The 15,528-nt window shown below is 48.4% G+C and overlaps 5 protein-coding genes across 5 annotated transcripts; all 5 read right to left on the bottom strand.

Annotated features, from left to right (window-relative positions):
• Positions 1-1,135: 1,135 nt before the first annotated feature.
• AKAW2_20254A (cytochrome P450) lies at positions 1,136-2,735 on the bottom strand (the record flags this gene model as incomplete). Its single annotated transcript, XM_041684947.1, has 2 exons — positions 1,136-1,548; positions 1,607-2,735. The coding sequence occupies 2 exons, from the start codon at positions 2,733-2,735 to the stop codon at positions 1,136-1,138; spliced, it is 1,542 nt and encodes a 513-aa protein (XP_041539080.1).
• A 1,151-nt stretch (positions 2,736-3,886) lies between these two features.
• Positions 3,887-4,324, bottom strand: AKAW2_20255A (uncharacterized protein; the record flags this gene model as incomplete). Its single annotated transcript, XM_041684948.1, has 1 exon — positions 3,887-4,324. One exon carries the CDS (start codon positions 4,322-4,324, stop codon positions 3,887-3,889), a length of 438 nt encoding a protein of 145 aa, XP_041539081.1.
• A 954-nt stretch (positions 4,325-5,278) lies between these two features.
• AKAW2_20256A (uncharacterized protein) lies at positions 5,279-5,655 on the bottom strand (the record flags this gene model as incomplete). The annotated part of the gene is made up of 3 exons (XM_041684949.1): positions 5,279-5,393; positions 5,469-5,539; positions 5,602-5,655. 3 exons carry the CDS (start codon positions 5,653-5,655, stop codon positions 5,279-5,281), a joined length of 240 nt encoding a protein of 79 aa, XP_041539082.1.
• A 1,941-nt stretch (positions 5,656-7,596) lies between these two features.
• On the bottom strand, positions 7,597-8,445 carry ASPERGILLOPEPSIN2_1 (A4/G1 family peptidase; the record flags this gene model as incomplete). Its single annotated transcript, XM_041684950.1, has 1 exon — positions 7,597-8,445. One exon carries the CDS (start codon positions 8,443-8,445, stop codon positions 7,597-7,599), a length of 849 nt encoding a protein of 282 aa, XP_041539083.1.
• A 4,129-nt stretch (positions 8,446-12,574) lies between these two features.
• Positions 12,575-13,414, bottom strand: AKAW2_20258A (putative allergen; the record flags this gene model as incomplete). Its single annotated transcript, XM_041684951.1, has 1 exon — positions 12,575-13,414. The coding sequence occupies one exon, from the start codon at positions 13,412-13,414 to the stop codon at positions 12,575-12,577; it is 840 nt and encodes a 279-aa protein (XP_041539084.1).
• Positions 13,415-15,528: the final 2,114 nt, after the last annotated feature.

The raw sequence follows: 15,528 nt of genomic DNA on the forward strand, positions 1-15,528 counted from the left end.
TTTGCTCCGGTTTTCTTGTGCGACATCAGGCTTTTCGTATGGTCTTGCTATACAGCCCATGGCCTTGTTGAGTCTGCAGTAGTTCCCCACATAACAGCATCCAGCAAACCCGCTATCAAGTGAGACATCCATTGTCCCTCGACCCGAGATCCCTGAGGGTTGAGACGGACTCAGCCTGTTGAAAAGCCCAATCAGTCAGTGATGCGTATCATGGTTCTCATGATCTGGAATCTGTTAGTGACTGTAGCCTTCGTACTGTGGAGCGAAGGACAAAGAATGTTATCAACCTATTAAACACATGTTAGAATAATCCGACGTACAGCAACTAATTGTTCTTGGGCTACTAGGATATAGCAAGGGGGGCTGTACGTACCTACCACACCTCGCCTAACTGAAGCTGTGGCAACTATAGTACCTGTAAGGAGTCGGCCATGCAAAGTTACCTCGCTGACATAGTGTTCGTTTCCTCCATGTTTCTGCAGCAAAACAACTCAAGGCAAAGAGAAGAGACTAGATCGGTCGTGTGTATAACCACTGACACAATCCATGATATGATTCATCACTGACTTGTTTGGTTGTTCAACATGCCGGATCTGTCTGAACCCTCAGGGATCTCGCGAAGAGAAACAATGAATGCCTCACTTGATAGCGGTTCTGCTGGATTATTTTACTCCGTCTAGCCATTTTCATTCCATAATCACCAAAGATATATCAGAAAGATGTTAGTTGCCATGGTAGTAGTGGTGGTAGTCAGAGACCACATGGACACAAGTGGTGAAGGATCTGGTAATACCTGGCTCCAGTGAATAAAATATCTCCGCATAACACATAGCGAAGTATTGAGCTCTTTTGAGCTGCGGCACATGTCAGACACATTCATGCTACAGAGTCTCCCTGGCATGGACCTGCCTTCCCTCCAAGTCAGGTACCCGGACAAAATCTCGTGACCAACTGGCACCTGACTTTTCTTCGCTTGTGACACTGGCAGCTACCCCGAGTTGATACAGTTCTATGTAGAATTGCACAAAACCATGCATTCTCAAATCCCCCACCTAATAATTGGAGGAGATACTATGTACGTAATACGCTCTTAAACATCGCCATCTTTACAAATTCAGACAGAAACAAGCAGGAATCATCTCAATGCCACCTTCGTCCCATTCCTTGAACAAACGGTCAGTGCATACTCCTCCACCCACGGCCCTGGATCCCTGCTTTCAAGCACAGAGAACTTCTGGGCTAGCCGAACCGTGACATACCCTGCCTCCGTCAGTGCATACTGTTGGCCAACGCAAATTCGTGGACCCCCGTTGAATGGCAAGTACTCCCATCCAGGACGGATCTCAGCCCAACGTTCAGGCCGGAAGTCGTTTGCATCCGGGCCGAAAAATTCTTCACGACGGTGAAGAGCATAGACATGATAGGCAACAATCGAGCCCTTTGGCACGAAAACAGGCGATTTGCCGTCTGGCCCACCGCCGCGCGGAAGTACTGTATCCGTGTTGGCAAAGCGCAAATTTGCTTGCACAACGGGGTGGAGGCGAAGAGCTACAGTGCCAAGTAAGCCATGTTTCATGAGACTTTCTTGCGGGTCGGTATTACTTACATTCATTTAGGCAGAATTTCACATATGTCAAATTACGCAGTTGCTCGTACGACGGCGGGCGGCCTTCGAGGAAAGCAACTTCCTCGCGCAATTTGTTCCAGATGCGAGGGTTCTTTGCTAGCATAAAGAACAGGTTGCTCAACAGGGATGCCGTGGTATCTCGCCCGGCCAGGAGGATATTCATTAGCTCGTCGCGGATACGTCTTCGGTCGCCCGTCTGCTGGGCCAGACTATGCAGGAAAAGGTACTTTTTCTTTCCCTTTGCATCGTGACTATCCTCTTCGATAGATGCCTTCTGGTTGCTGGACTGCTCTCGCACTTTCAGTGCACTGTCGACGAATTGCTCCACCAATTTATGGCAGATACGATTGGACTCTTCTGCTTTACGGTCGCGCAGGAGATATTTGAGCTTACCAAGGCGTAGGTTCATTGCGATGGCCTTTTGTGCATAATTGAAAGCTCCGGCAAAGTCCTGTTCTGTACTGTCACGGGTCCCAGCCAGTCGCTTCTTGAGGCTGTGCACGCTGTGCCCGAAGAGGAATTCCGTTGCAGAGTCGATGGTGAGCTCGAAGAATAACTCCTGTAGATCGACCGTACTGCCATCGGTTGGGATGAGGGTGGTCATTTCGTTGACGAGTTCTTCAAAAATATCCAAGTGCGCGACTTGCTCTTTCGCGAAATTTGGACGGACCATGGCACGCGACTGCGCCCAGTGCTCGCCGTCGCTGGTGAAGATGCCATGGCCCAAAAGCGGACCCATCGCATCGATGCGGCCTGCCAAGCCATAATCCTTGAACCGGAGGGACAAAATTGTCTTTATGTTCTCCGGCTCGCGAGTTATAACGTAATGGGTCAATCGTCGTTGTGTATATGTGTTGCCATATAGCTTGAATCGCTCGCTGAACCGCTCAAGAAGCTTGTGTTTCCTGACATATCTGATTTGCTCAAATAGAATATCGAGGCCGAAGATAGGATCCTTCTGGGGATAAAATGGGGGTGGTTGACAATTGTTCGCTTTCATTATACGACGATGCGTCCATTTTCGTTGCAGGTAGGTTATGGTATACCAAAGAAAGAGAATGACAGTCGCAATCGTAAAAACAGGATGGTCAACTTTGTTGAAATCCATGGTGAGCTACAATTCTGTCTGGAGATGAACAGGGGATGAAAATTCTGGATTGACGGGCGACCAGATGTCCTTTTAAGCAGCGGTTGAATGATGTATCAGATGATGGCAAGCCGCAGCTCCGGTGGCTACCACGGAGGGTATCTGCCGATCCTGAATCATACCTTGTAGCTCTAGAATGCCTGAATCATTGGCGAACAGGGCCTCGTGTGGAGTAGGGACAGCCTCGGCAGCAGGATAAGACTGGCATGCTGACATAACCATCAAGGGAGATAGGAATGAGATGATGGCCCTTCAGCCATTCATGCCCTGTTTTGCGGGGTTCTTACTAGCGTTCAGCTAGGAAAGATGCTTGCAGGAAGGATCAATTCGACCTGAGTCACTCTAGTTGCGCAGCTCATCTCTCACGTGTCAACTTTCAAGTTTCATATAATCTCCCCAGCGTATGCAGTTGAACGATAACAGCATGAAGGTTCCACGGCGAAGCCCCGAATGACATCACTCGAAGCGATGTAGATTTTTGCTTCTTCCATTGTTTGCTTTCTAATTCATTTTTGTTTCCTGTTATGCCCCTCAATGCCCATGATGACCTGTTCCCGAGATGCAGAATCCCGGATCTTCCCTAACAATACCAGCCGTACGCTCACCGAGATGTACGTACATAATCCAGCATAAGGCCCGCCCTCTTCAGCCAAGTGGACAGGCCCTCAAGCGGTTCAATCGGGTGTAACCACTCCAAACTTAATCAGCAATTGTTGAAAGAGGTAGGCCTCACTCATTGGGGATCACGCTTGCCTGGCGACTGATGTGATAAGCACTAGAAACCCCACGCGACAATGCCAGCACGAATGGGTGTTGCGTATTCTGTGCCCTATACGCATTCACGCAAGTACCGATAAACTATGGAGCTTGCTGCTTGGAGGCAAAAAATAGTTCAAGTGACGCCTTTTTAGCCCGGTGCTACCCCACACTGCAGCAACGCAGTCTCAACAACCGATCTCACTCCCAGCCACCAAGGCGTGAGATCACTTTCCACCTCGAGGATGACCACTGATGGAAACCTAGGAGAATTAATCAACATCTCACGAAGACTGGGCGAGCAAGAATATACGCATACATACTTTCATTGTTTGAAAAAAAGGGAACAAACCCGATCACTGAGCATCGAGCAGCTGGTCATCACGGGCCTCCAAGCAAGCATCGGTCATCTTATCGATTGCATCCGCCCGCTCCGTGTCTGCGACCCAACCTCTGTCCACCAATCTGGCCAAGGCATCCCCCACCCAGTGCTGGCAGTTCCACTCCAAATCCAAATACCCATTGCGCACCGGCGTTCGTGCCACCGTCTCCCGAATATCATCTTCCTCAACGGAGACCGACAAATCCGTCACCGGCACCGCACGCACCAAATCCCCAAGTTCCATCGGATCAGCCCCAGGGTATTCCACATATCTATAGAGACCCTGGGTACCTAGAATATGGAGGATGCTGCGTTTTTGTGATGCGAATTGCACGTACAGAGCCGTGTGTCGGTATTCGCTGTAATCGAGGGGATCGCCTCTGTAAACGAGGATAAAGAGTCTGTGAGACATGCTCCCAGTAATTATCTGTTGTTGTTCTGGAAAGTTCTCAACTAGAGAGAAAAAAAAAATCCCCCAAGAAACGGGGATAGCAATGGTAAATGATGATCAAGTGTGGAGGGGCAATTAATGCGGTGGTCGCGTTAAAGAGATACGCCGACCGGGAAGAAGACACGCTAATCGTTATTGGGAAGTTGTGGATGGTGGGTTGGTACTGGTTCTGCCTGCCGAGATTTGTGTGTGCCTGAGCGCATCCAAGTCACACAACCAATCAGTATGCAAGATTTCATAAGTATTCAACATGAACTAGTAGTAGTTCATAGAGGATAGTAGCATTGTTTTATATTTGGATAGGTATGATGTGTGGCTTGCTTTTGCATTTATGATAGCAACGGAAGGTTGCTTTGGAAGCTTCTGAAGGTTCCGGAAAAGTAAGCATATTCTTCACATGATACTAACTATCAGCCTCATACTTTGATCAATAAACTACTAATCATTGAACAGTTGAGTTTCCAAGTGAATAATGAACTTTTACGAATAATTGCCGTTAGCCAAATCTCGGATAAGAAACCCTTGTATATTATAGTAGCTATGCCAAGTACGCGCATCTTGTTTACCGTTTCTATTAACGCAAAACTGCTACGAACTTATAATATACGACCTCTAATAAGATCTTCAAGCCAAGCAGTACCCCACAAGGTAGCAGAGATCTTACTTAGATCTTCAAGGATCAGCACTTAATCGGAGCGCATGCATTTGGAGAAGAACAAGCAAACGTCAGGTCAAATTCCTGCGGTGTAAAGATACTCCGTCGCTATACCATCATTATTAACCTCGTCATTGATGGGTAAGAAAGAAGCTCAATCCCAACAATACCTAGTACAGCTACAGGAGTATCGCATTAAGCTGCTACCACTAAGTCTCAATGTAATCCTCCTCAGCGTTCAAGGCTCTAAGCTTCAACACTTATTTCTTTCCGGTCGAGCCACCGTTTCCGCTGGGAGGAGTATAGGTCGAACCACCACTTCCGTTGTTGTAGTAGGTACTTCCATTGGGGTTGGAGTAGTAGTAAGAGCCGTCACTGAGAGGAAGGCATTAGATGGGTTTTGGTTTCCCTAGTAGAAGTATAGGTAGGGTATTAAGAAGAATAACTGACCTGTTCGAATAGTGGTAAGAGTTCGAGTTAGAGCTTCCAGATCCGTAGTCGCGGGAGCACCAGTGATTTCCCTTTTTTATTAAGTTGATTTGTTAGTCGTTGTTGAGGGTGACTCATGGTATATGGAACTTACCTGGCTGTTGGTGCCGGAGCCCTTGTAGCTGAAGTCCTTTCCGGAGCTGGACATGGTTGTTGTTTGTTCTTGTTTAATAGAGAGAAGAAGTCAGAAGGGCAAGAAAAATGGGGTTTGGATGAAGAGTTGGAAGTTGGGTAGAGGGGAGTGAGAAGGGTGGAAGTATATTAAATAGAGAAATCTAAAATGGAAGGAGGGGCACGGCATCAGCCGGCAACGGATCTTGGTTCCGTGTCGTGAATATGGAACTTTCCTTATTCCATTCACTATATCTATATTGGTGATTTGACTGGTATTATTTGACAAAGATTGGGAGATTGGTTACACGCATGTAGGATAATAGACCTGTCACGTGTCGAGGAGTTGAATGATTGATGTATCGAATTTGCTGTGACTGAGTGGACAAGATGTTTGGTCATCATTAATTCCTATGTGTATGATTTAGAAATATCCTTCTGTTTCAGATGCGTCCAGGCCATCGGCTGCGATACGATGGAGATACTATAGTCGATACTAGGACAAAGTACTAAGAGTTGGTCCTGCTGGAAAGCTCTCTACCCAATTAGGAAGGCACTTCATTGGCTTATGCATCCTGCACAAATAATTACGTCAGCATATGTCACACATTCTGTGCACATTCCCAATACGGAATAGTCACAATCAAGGGAAGTATGGCGACAGGTGGGATCTCTGCTTTATCCCAGCCTAGATCCTGTACCTGACAGCTTCAGGGTAACGGCATCGGACCCCGAGGTCCCTGCATTGGCTGCATTGCTAATATAGCTTAATGACACGAACTCGCGTCAATCAATAAGGCTGCAGTTATCATGCTACATTTGCAGTAACCTTGATGCCACGTCTGGCGAGAAGTTAGGTATGAAAAAAGCCCGTCCTTTTAGGGGGGGAAGGAAATACCCTCCTGTGTCTAGCTAATACGTTGTTCATCGTGCAAGAACACGGTGCTCAGAGGAGATATGCCACATCATTATACTTGACGTCTTCAGAACATCGTTGTCCCGGACGAAGAGACACTCACACTTACAGAGGTAGTGATGTACTTCACCAGCCTATCTTATACACAGCGCCCAAGCCTTCTTCAATATTTTACGACGTCCAAACTAAGTTGTGGCTCTACTCTGCTGCCTATACGGATCACGTGTCACTTCTCAACGTCATAACTTCCAAAAAGCATGAAAGTTTCGACGGCCTACACTCATTATCGAAACCGAGCTACCATGATTATGTTGCCCCTAGGCATCTGATTTGTGTTTTTAGACCTCTATCTAATTTTCAGGTTACGATCTTGCCTGGAATTGCACTTACCAAGCATTGGCTGTGCTTGAGCCCTGTTTGACCATGTCTCTATCTCGATGGCTCAAGCACTATTCCCGAAAAAGGTAAGCCAGTTAGCCATCCTTCATCTCCCTTGATATATCTGTAACTAACTTCAAAGTCCATATAATATCTTTAAAAAAGTTTTTGGTTTTCTCTTCGTCATTAGCCCCATACTGCCGATCCTTGGGTTCATGCTAAGAGCCTTCCAACATGCCATCCACGACCCGACGTTTCCACCCGACTCTCCCAACCTCTATCTAAATTAGGCTGTTCATGAAACAAATCAGTTTGAGGCATTCAGATGAATGATATATGTCCGCCATTATACAAGCTTTTATAAAGTTATGATCGACAGAGCAAAAGCACTTACACAGCCGAGCTGCGAGATCTCACTAGTGATCTTCGGATCTTCAGATCGACAGCACAATACCTTCTACAATCTACTAGATCAGGAACATTTATTTTCAGCATCGCGCGCGCATTTATTTCTTCCACTCAGAGTAGGTACAATCACTCAAAATCATCAACAGAAGCAGAATTAACAACTCAACAAGATCAGATCAATCCGGATAGCTCATCACTCATTTTTCATTCATCCCCAGGGCTTGTCGTCGAGACAAAGACATTGAAGCGACCGATATCTCATGCATAGAGATGCTTTTAGACGTATTTGACAGTGACGCTGTCGCCAGAGACGGAAGTCTCGGTGAGGACGGTGCTGTCCTGCTCGATGTCCATGATGGTGGCGTCAGAGGGACCGACAGTAGAGCCGCCGCTGGTGGCCTCAGCATTGGTGAAGGTAACGGAGCCGAAGTCAGCGAAAGCAACAAGGGAGTCACCAGACTCGAAGTCCTCAACAATCCACTCGGCGTTGGTCTCGCAAAGGTCACCCTCGACGTTGCCGCTGAAGGTGTGGCTGACGGACTGACCAGTGGTCAGGTTCTCAACGGTGGCGCTACCGCTGCTCTTGCTGGTGGCCTCGACAGTGACCTTGATCTGGTCACCCTCGGAGATGGAGAGGCTGTCAAAGTTGTAGGCGTAGTCGGGGTACCACTCATACCAGGCCTCGTAGGAAGTCTGGCCATCCTCGTAGCAGAAGTCGACACCAGTCTGGAGAATAGCGGTCTCGCAAGTGTCACCGTCGATACCAACCCAAGCGGAGGCACAGTACTCCTCGGACTGTCTCTTGTTCTTCCAGTAGCCGTAGCCACCACCGTAGCCACTGGAGCCGCTAGAGCCAGCAGAGACACTGGGGACAGTGAACTCGCCAGTGACCTTGGTGTAGTCATCGCCGATCAGAACGGCACCAGCCCAGTTGGAGCTGTACTTCTCGTTAGAGGTGCCGTTCAGCTTGAGGATCTCCTTGTCGGAACCGGGGATGTAGGGAGGGTTGCTGTGGCGCTTGGCAGCGGCGCGGGCCTCCTTGCGAGCACGGCGCTTCTCAGTGAGAGGAGCAGCCAGAGCGGCAGTGGCAAAGAGGGAGCCGGTAAGGATAGCAGAGAACTTCATTTTGACGTTTGGAGGATTGGTTTCTTCGAAAAGATGAAGAGCTAACTTATTGACAAGGTCGGTGGTGGAAGAGCGAGATGATCGAACCAGGCGATGCTTGAGAGACTTGCGATGCTGGATGAAGGAGAAAAGCAACCAGAACAGCGGAACTCAGGCCTCTATTTATGCTCGAGATTTCTGCAGATGAAGCTGGTGTTTTTTCTATTTTTCCTCTTCCATGCTCTTCCGATAGCATGCAATCCGCCGACGATGACACCACTGCTCCTCCTTGTCCGACGGAGTTTAATCTCCAGGTCCGCCAACTAAAGTTGACTAAAACCGGGGATGCAGAGTCGTTCACCGTCGGGGCAGCAGCAGCCATAGCTGCAGAAAAGAGACGGTCCCCGCCCAACGATACGGGGAAAACGATTGCGGACATGCAAAAGGTCGAGCGAGAGTGGAGCATCATACTATCCGTCCAGCATGGCCCGCACGAGTTGGCATCTCTCTACGCAAAGAGACATTCTGGTTGGAGCGCAATGCCTTGCAAGCCAAGATTGTGTTGCATTAGTGATCATCTCCCCTTCCTTCGTCCAGGCTGCAAAGGACCTCCCGGCAAGCCATATCCGCCTCTTTCCCCTCATGGTTGGATCCCGTTTCTACCTAGTAAGGTCCTCACTCAGGACCTTACCTAACGGGCACGGCTAGCCAGCCAGCCGGCAAGCCAACCCGCGGGCTAAACACGGATACTCCGGATAGAACGAAACTCTCCCTAGCAGTTGCGGACGAACATGCAATAGTACGACAGCCACCCGATCCAGGGGCGAATTGAAGTCAACCAGACATCGTTCCACCAGTGGAGAGGGGAGGGGGAAGTGAAGAGAGAGGGGGGGACGGAAGTCCGACGGCTTGGCCCAGCGCCGGGAGCAGCGGCAACTAACTAGGTTACTCGGGCTTATCTTACGGCAGGGCTTAAGGGAGCTGGCTGGCGCTTTGGGCAGGTTTGGTATATTGGAGTGGAGGATTAGTGGGCGGATGGCGTTGCCCGAAGAGGCATGGGAAGGTGAAAAGGGAAGAGGCACCGGCGCAGGCACAACAAGCTTCACCCAAGCCTTGTGGGCGAATGATAAGCAATTAATGAGGGGCGCGGGTTGGGATGGAAACTGGAAAGAGGATAGTACAAATGTTAGTAGTACCAAGAGAGGGGAAAAGGTGTGCGGGGAAAGTCATCAATTGGCTAGCAGGGATTTGATAAGGGAGGATTGGAGAGGAATAATGCTAGGTAACTACTATCTCGTAGAATGCTGCTGGCTGGCTGGCTAGCTAACAGCAAGACTGAGTACGAACAAAAGTAGACTAGATAAATCGAGGGGCTTGAGCCGGCGTGTCTTGGCCGAAATCGGATGTAACCTTTTTCAGCCAGTCTATTAGCAGTTTTGTTGAAAGTCTGCACTGCACGGACAGTGGAGATCGAAAATGAAATGAATCATGACGGACGAGGCGCGAGGGGGAATCCGATTCGGGGGCACAGCACCAACAGCGATGGAGGGTTTAGTGTACAGAGAAATAGATTAAAAGCAGGAGTCTAATTCTGCAGAGATAAAGCCGGTGACAAGGCACAGCAACCAATCAGATACGTTAGAGCTAAACAGTCAGACAATGCCGCCACAAAAGGATTGTTTGGTGTGGGGGGGTTTCTTTAATTAATCCATCCAATTATAACTAACGGGCGGGATCCGTCCGGCTGATCCCTTCTTGATTGAGCTTAATCTCCTTGACGAATACTGTTGCCAATTCGCTTGTAAGTTATTATTTTAATCAATTGTTATTGATACTTCCGCTTCGGCGAATTTACCTCCGGGTTTCTGCTTCTGATCTCTGCAGGCACCCAACTTTACCTTTACCCAGTCTTACGAATTGATTGGATTGATATCTATCCTAAATAAAATCGTAGTAGTAGTATCTTGTATCTTCTATCTGTTTCTTGCTGATCCTAATTCTTCCTTCACTTTATACCAATCCAATCATTGTTATTTACTTCCAGTCTCTCTAAACTTAGCTCCGAGCGAGCTCAGCTTCCAGCTTCCAGCTTCCGGCTCGGGAATTGACTTTCCCTTTCGGGGAGCTTCTCCGAATTTAGCAGAGTACTAGACTCATAGTAGGCAGCACAAGACAAGAACCTATCCATATGGAGCAAGCAGTATCCACTACAATAGCAAACAAGTTCAGTTTAACTCCTCCTTATCAAAGCCTCCGATATGACCGATAGAAATCATTATGCAAAAGATAAGTTGTGTGGCATTTCCGCAGGATTCCACTGAACAACCAGAAGATACTAAATATGTAACTAGTTTACTCCGTAGGGTACCGGCGAAATCCTTCCTACGAACCAGCTAGCCAGCCAGCCAGCAAACTAAGCGGAAGGTCGGAAAACCCGCTTAAGCCCCCTGACTTAATCCCTCAATCCATGCCCTTGTTTTCCAACATCATAATTTATACTCATCGTCCAGTCATAATCCTGGAACTTACCTACCTCATCGGAGATGCAAGGTACATAGCACAGATACATAGACAGACAGGTTATGATATGGTTATGGGTTGGGTTGGTTATACGCGGTATACGCCGGATATGCATGATTTTATTATCTATACCGAGCAGTAATAGAATAGAGTGATTGATTGATCCTATATTTGCATAACATGGATATTAACGATGATAATAATGAAAAGGGTCATAATCATGATCCTGATCGCAACCCCGATCATTCGAACCAGGCACGACACGACTGGGCTAACTTCTGCAGCTTTTGCCAGGTAAACGCCCATGTTTTCCCCCCGGGTTGAGCGCTATGACATAGGGGTTTAATACATAAATATACTATACTATACTAGTTATAGGTCAATTCAATTCAATTCAATCAAACAAATTCCCTTTCTAGCCGAAATTGTTCTCTATCCGGATATCCCACCCGGACTTACCATCTCTGCCAGAACATATTACTATACTATCGCTAAAATATCTTCATAGTATACTACTCAGTAAAATAGAATACGTACTCCACCGGTCCTCCGACAATCCAAAATTAATTTTCATTCATACTTCGCAGTTTTCCCCCCGACACCATGCAAGACGATATCATGCGAGATGCACGTGTTTATCTCAAAACTTTCCATTCTAATCCCTGATAATGTCTGCAACGGGATTCCGTGGGGACTCCGTGACAATTTTCCACAATGCTTGTCTGAAGAAAGAGATAGCGGAGAGTACTCGGGGAAATTTTTCCAAGGTGGGCTGTTCTGCAGCATGTGATGGACTGACTGGGGTTTTGTTCTGGATCCTGAGTTTGTACTATGTATGTATGTGTGTAGTGGTGGAATGGTCTAGAGTGTTGCTTGGTGGGATTTTGGATGTGTTTCTTGGTTGGTGAGGAGGGAGTGGCTGGGTGGGTGGCTGATCGGGGTTGGAGGGTGTAGATGGTGGATGAGTGGATGGTGAGGTAGATACTTATTTGAGGGATTTATTCTGGTTTAGAGTGGTGATGGTGAAGGTGTTTCGTGGTAGTCGTGGGGGTGAATGTGTTGTTTGGCTTGCGATAGTGGGCAAGTAGTGATGATTGCTAGTGCGGGTTGGTCTATAGAGAAGAGTGGGTGAGTATTTGAGGTGTTGGATTCCCGGCAGGTGCGTTTGCATTCTTTGCTAAGTATTAGCATCTATCATTGTGGTTTTTACTTCAATCTCTCATGGCTATATCACATGTTATTAAAGTTATGAGTGAGTCGAGACTGGAGTTATCACCAAAGTGTGCCATTTAGAAAAGTTAAGTCCAATTCGTTCACTATTAAGTACCACTACATTGTTGTAAATTTGCCCAGAACAATCAAAGAATACTCTGCATCGATATAGATGAGGTCGTGAAAAGATCATCAAGATCGACATGATCGACAACTAAAACGTGGCGTTATTAGCTGTCGCCATGGCGGAAGAAGTCGCGATCAGCCATCCGCCATCCGCCATCAGCCATCATCAGCCACCCGATAAGCCTGTATACACATCTACATTACGTTAATCGTACACTCTACTCTTCACTACAATTTACTCCAGGTTCTAAAAAAAAACACCATCACTCCATTTCTAGTCTATATAAACCGTTTAACCACTGTAGTCAATGACAACAGCCAACCGAACAGGTCCAGCAGAGAGGTTTCCGCCAATACCACCCACATCAGTCTCAGCAGAAGTATAAGCATTGTCAACCTCGGCGGCATCAGCCGTGATGCTGGAGCAAGTGGAGCCCAGGGCATCACAGATCTGCATACCCTGAACGCTCATATCATTGTCCTGAGCCTGGATAGCACTAACATCGAATCCAGACCAATCGCTGTTGGCAGTGGATCCGAAATCGAATTCACCCCAGGTGCAAGCATATCCGCCGCTGCTACCAGTGGGGAGGGAAGAGCCCTGGGCAGCACCGAATCCGCCCTGGGTGTCCTCATCAAAGGCAACGTACTTGGTGTCACCAGGGGACAGGGTAAAGGACAGGGCAGAGTATCCGTACCAGCCGTCCATCTTTCCATCGGGGCCGTACTTGTTCCAGAAGACAACGGTCCAGTCCTCGGTGTTCTGGCCCGTCACTTGCATGACGTACTTGTAGTTGGAGGCCTCGGAGGCAGACACCTCGACCATGTTGCTGCCCCACGGGTTGCCGACGTTGCCCATGTAGGTGTTGCCGCTGCCGTAGGCGGAGGTCTCGGAGCCGAATCCAGAGGTCGAGTAGTCGCCGTCACTGGGGGTGGAGGTCCAGTCGGAGGAGCTGGCGCTGCTGGTGGAGCTGGAGCTGGAGCTGGAGGAGGGGGCGGAGATGGAGACCGATGCAGAGGCCGAGATGTCGATCTGGCGACGGGAGTGGCCTTGGACCTTGGTGGGGGTCGGCTGGCTGAGGGCGCTGGGGAGAGCAGCTGCCAGCAGCAGGAAGGGGGTGGTGAAGTACATCTTTCTTGTTACTTTAAGAGAGTGTATGTAGAGAGAGTGTGTGTGTCGCGTCGAGCGAGTGTGTATAACGATAGTGTGAATGTAAGGAATGGATGTCGTACACCTATCGAAAGAGTACGACGGAGTCTTGGTATGTAAAGACTGTGTGGTAGTTGGGAATCACAATTTCCTGAGTGTTCAGAGAGGAGGATATGGAAGAAGAAGACGAGGTCTATATACTTGTGCTGATGGGCGTGCCATGGCTGCCTCTCTTCTGGAACTGAAATAATGGGTGTGTCCAGAACAGGGAGGGGATGGGGTGCGTCAGCCTGTATGCCATGGATTGAGATAGTGGAGGGTGGTTGACGCGGTGGGTGGTCTACAAGCCATTGTGGAAGTCGGAGCAAGCAAAGTAATCCCATTGGCTGGATATTGGCTTGGGATGAAGTTTAGAGGCATCCACTGCCATGAATCTGGACTGTGGTCGGTGGAGGAGTGGATTAGGGTTTCTTGGTGGGGGGGAGATAGGTTGTGACATGAGAAGAGTTGTTTGAAAACTCAGCCAAAGGTATCGGCTGTTTCATGTGTGTGTGACTGCCGTCGATTCATGCCTCAAAAAGTGGCTTGAGGCTGTTACTTCCATTGTATGTGTGTAAGGATTGGGCTGTTTCAGTCTCAACGGCCACAAGGCTGATGCATGAGACTGTGTCTGTTCAGTTAGAAGCAAAGCGGGCGAAAGGATCAAAGAAAACGCCAATCTAGAGTGGAGTGGACGACAGACTGCTCAGAAAACTGGGTTTCCTATAGCCTGGTGGAGCTGTTAGTACGCACTATTTTCGTTGACAGTGGTTTTGGCCAAGCGTATCTGTTTTCTGTCTGTCCAACTGGTCTTTGCTTCCCCCTTCTATCACTCACCTTCATCCATCGATAACGTGCCTCTACACCCATTCAGTCCCTATTCACCCTCAACTTACCAGCAGCGCACAAAGCCCTCACAGCCAAGACAGGAATAAAGCCCACAAAAGAAGAATTCACGAAAATAATCAATCCACGAATTGTCACCATCAACCATGGTTTGACCTTTCTGGGCCAGGGGCTCGAACCCGATGCACGCAAGCAGTGGTTCCGCCCTCAGGCAAAGCAACAACGCTCATTGGGCAAGATTGTAACCGGTTCAGGGGAACATCCGCTCCGACCAATGGCAAAACATCGCCTACAAAATCCATGCACAGTCAGCGGTTATTGGGCGAGAGCGAACCGTGGGTCAAGAGCTTGGATTTCTCAAAGAGGGAAAGCAGCTGCTCCTTGGCGGGGCAGCACACGTTTTGAGGGCGTCGCCCTGTGCGCGGTGTTCCTGACGACCCAGCGTCCTATTGCCGAGAATTCCATGGACGGTATCCTTCCAACGGGGTCAAAGAATTTTCTTTCACGAGGGTCTGTTGTTCTGCTTGTGGGTGGGGAGGAAGTAGATCTGGACACTTTTAGTGTCGTTTGTTTATCCCAGAAGGAGCAGGTGGAACCAGCACACAACTTGTGCCAATGCATGGCATTTGTGCGGCAATTCTAAATAGCTGCTGCTAACCTGCTTCAGCATTGCTCTCTCCACAGTATGTGTTTGTTTGGTTGACATCCACGAATATTCAAACGGGATTGGACTTCGAGGCGAACCGACCCTGCTTGCGAGGCTCACACTTTGCAATTGAGTTCAGCCATGGAGTTTGTGGCCAAGATCGATGACCTGGCAGAAAATCTTGGGATGTGGCGAAGAATTAGCGGTGCGAGTTGGATGACACTAGGCTAGTGTCTTGCTTGTTGCGATCAATGTGAACTAGCGTAAACTGGGCTGGGTGTCTAGACTCAGCGATTACGCAGTATAGTGCACACTACTAGAGAGATGTCAGTATACTCATCACATACCCCAGGTGCAGTCGTCATGAGAGGTTGGAAACCTGATTCTCTGCCTCCCACACTATGGATATACAAGCTTAAACTTCCGCTGTGGCAAGATGAGCTTCAGCATGTTGCCTCATGTAGCAATCTGGAGTGAGCTGTGCAGCTTGAATTGACTTTGGGTGTATGAGCAGAGCCGGTTGAGGGAATCTGGTTCCGAGTGTGTCCGGTCGGGGCATGTTTCA

Source organism: Aspergillus luchuensis, chromosome 2 (genome assembly GCF_016861625.1).
Source record: "Aspergillus luchuensis IFO 4308 DNA, chromosome 2, nearly complete sequence".
Lineage (NCBI taxonomy): Eukaryota > Fungi > Ascomycota > Eurotiomycetes > Eurotiales > Aspergillaceae > Aspergillus > Aspergillus luchuensis.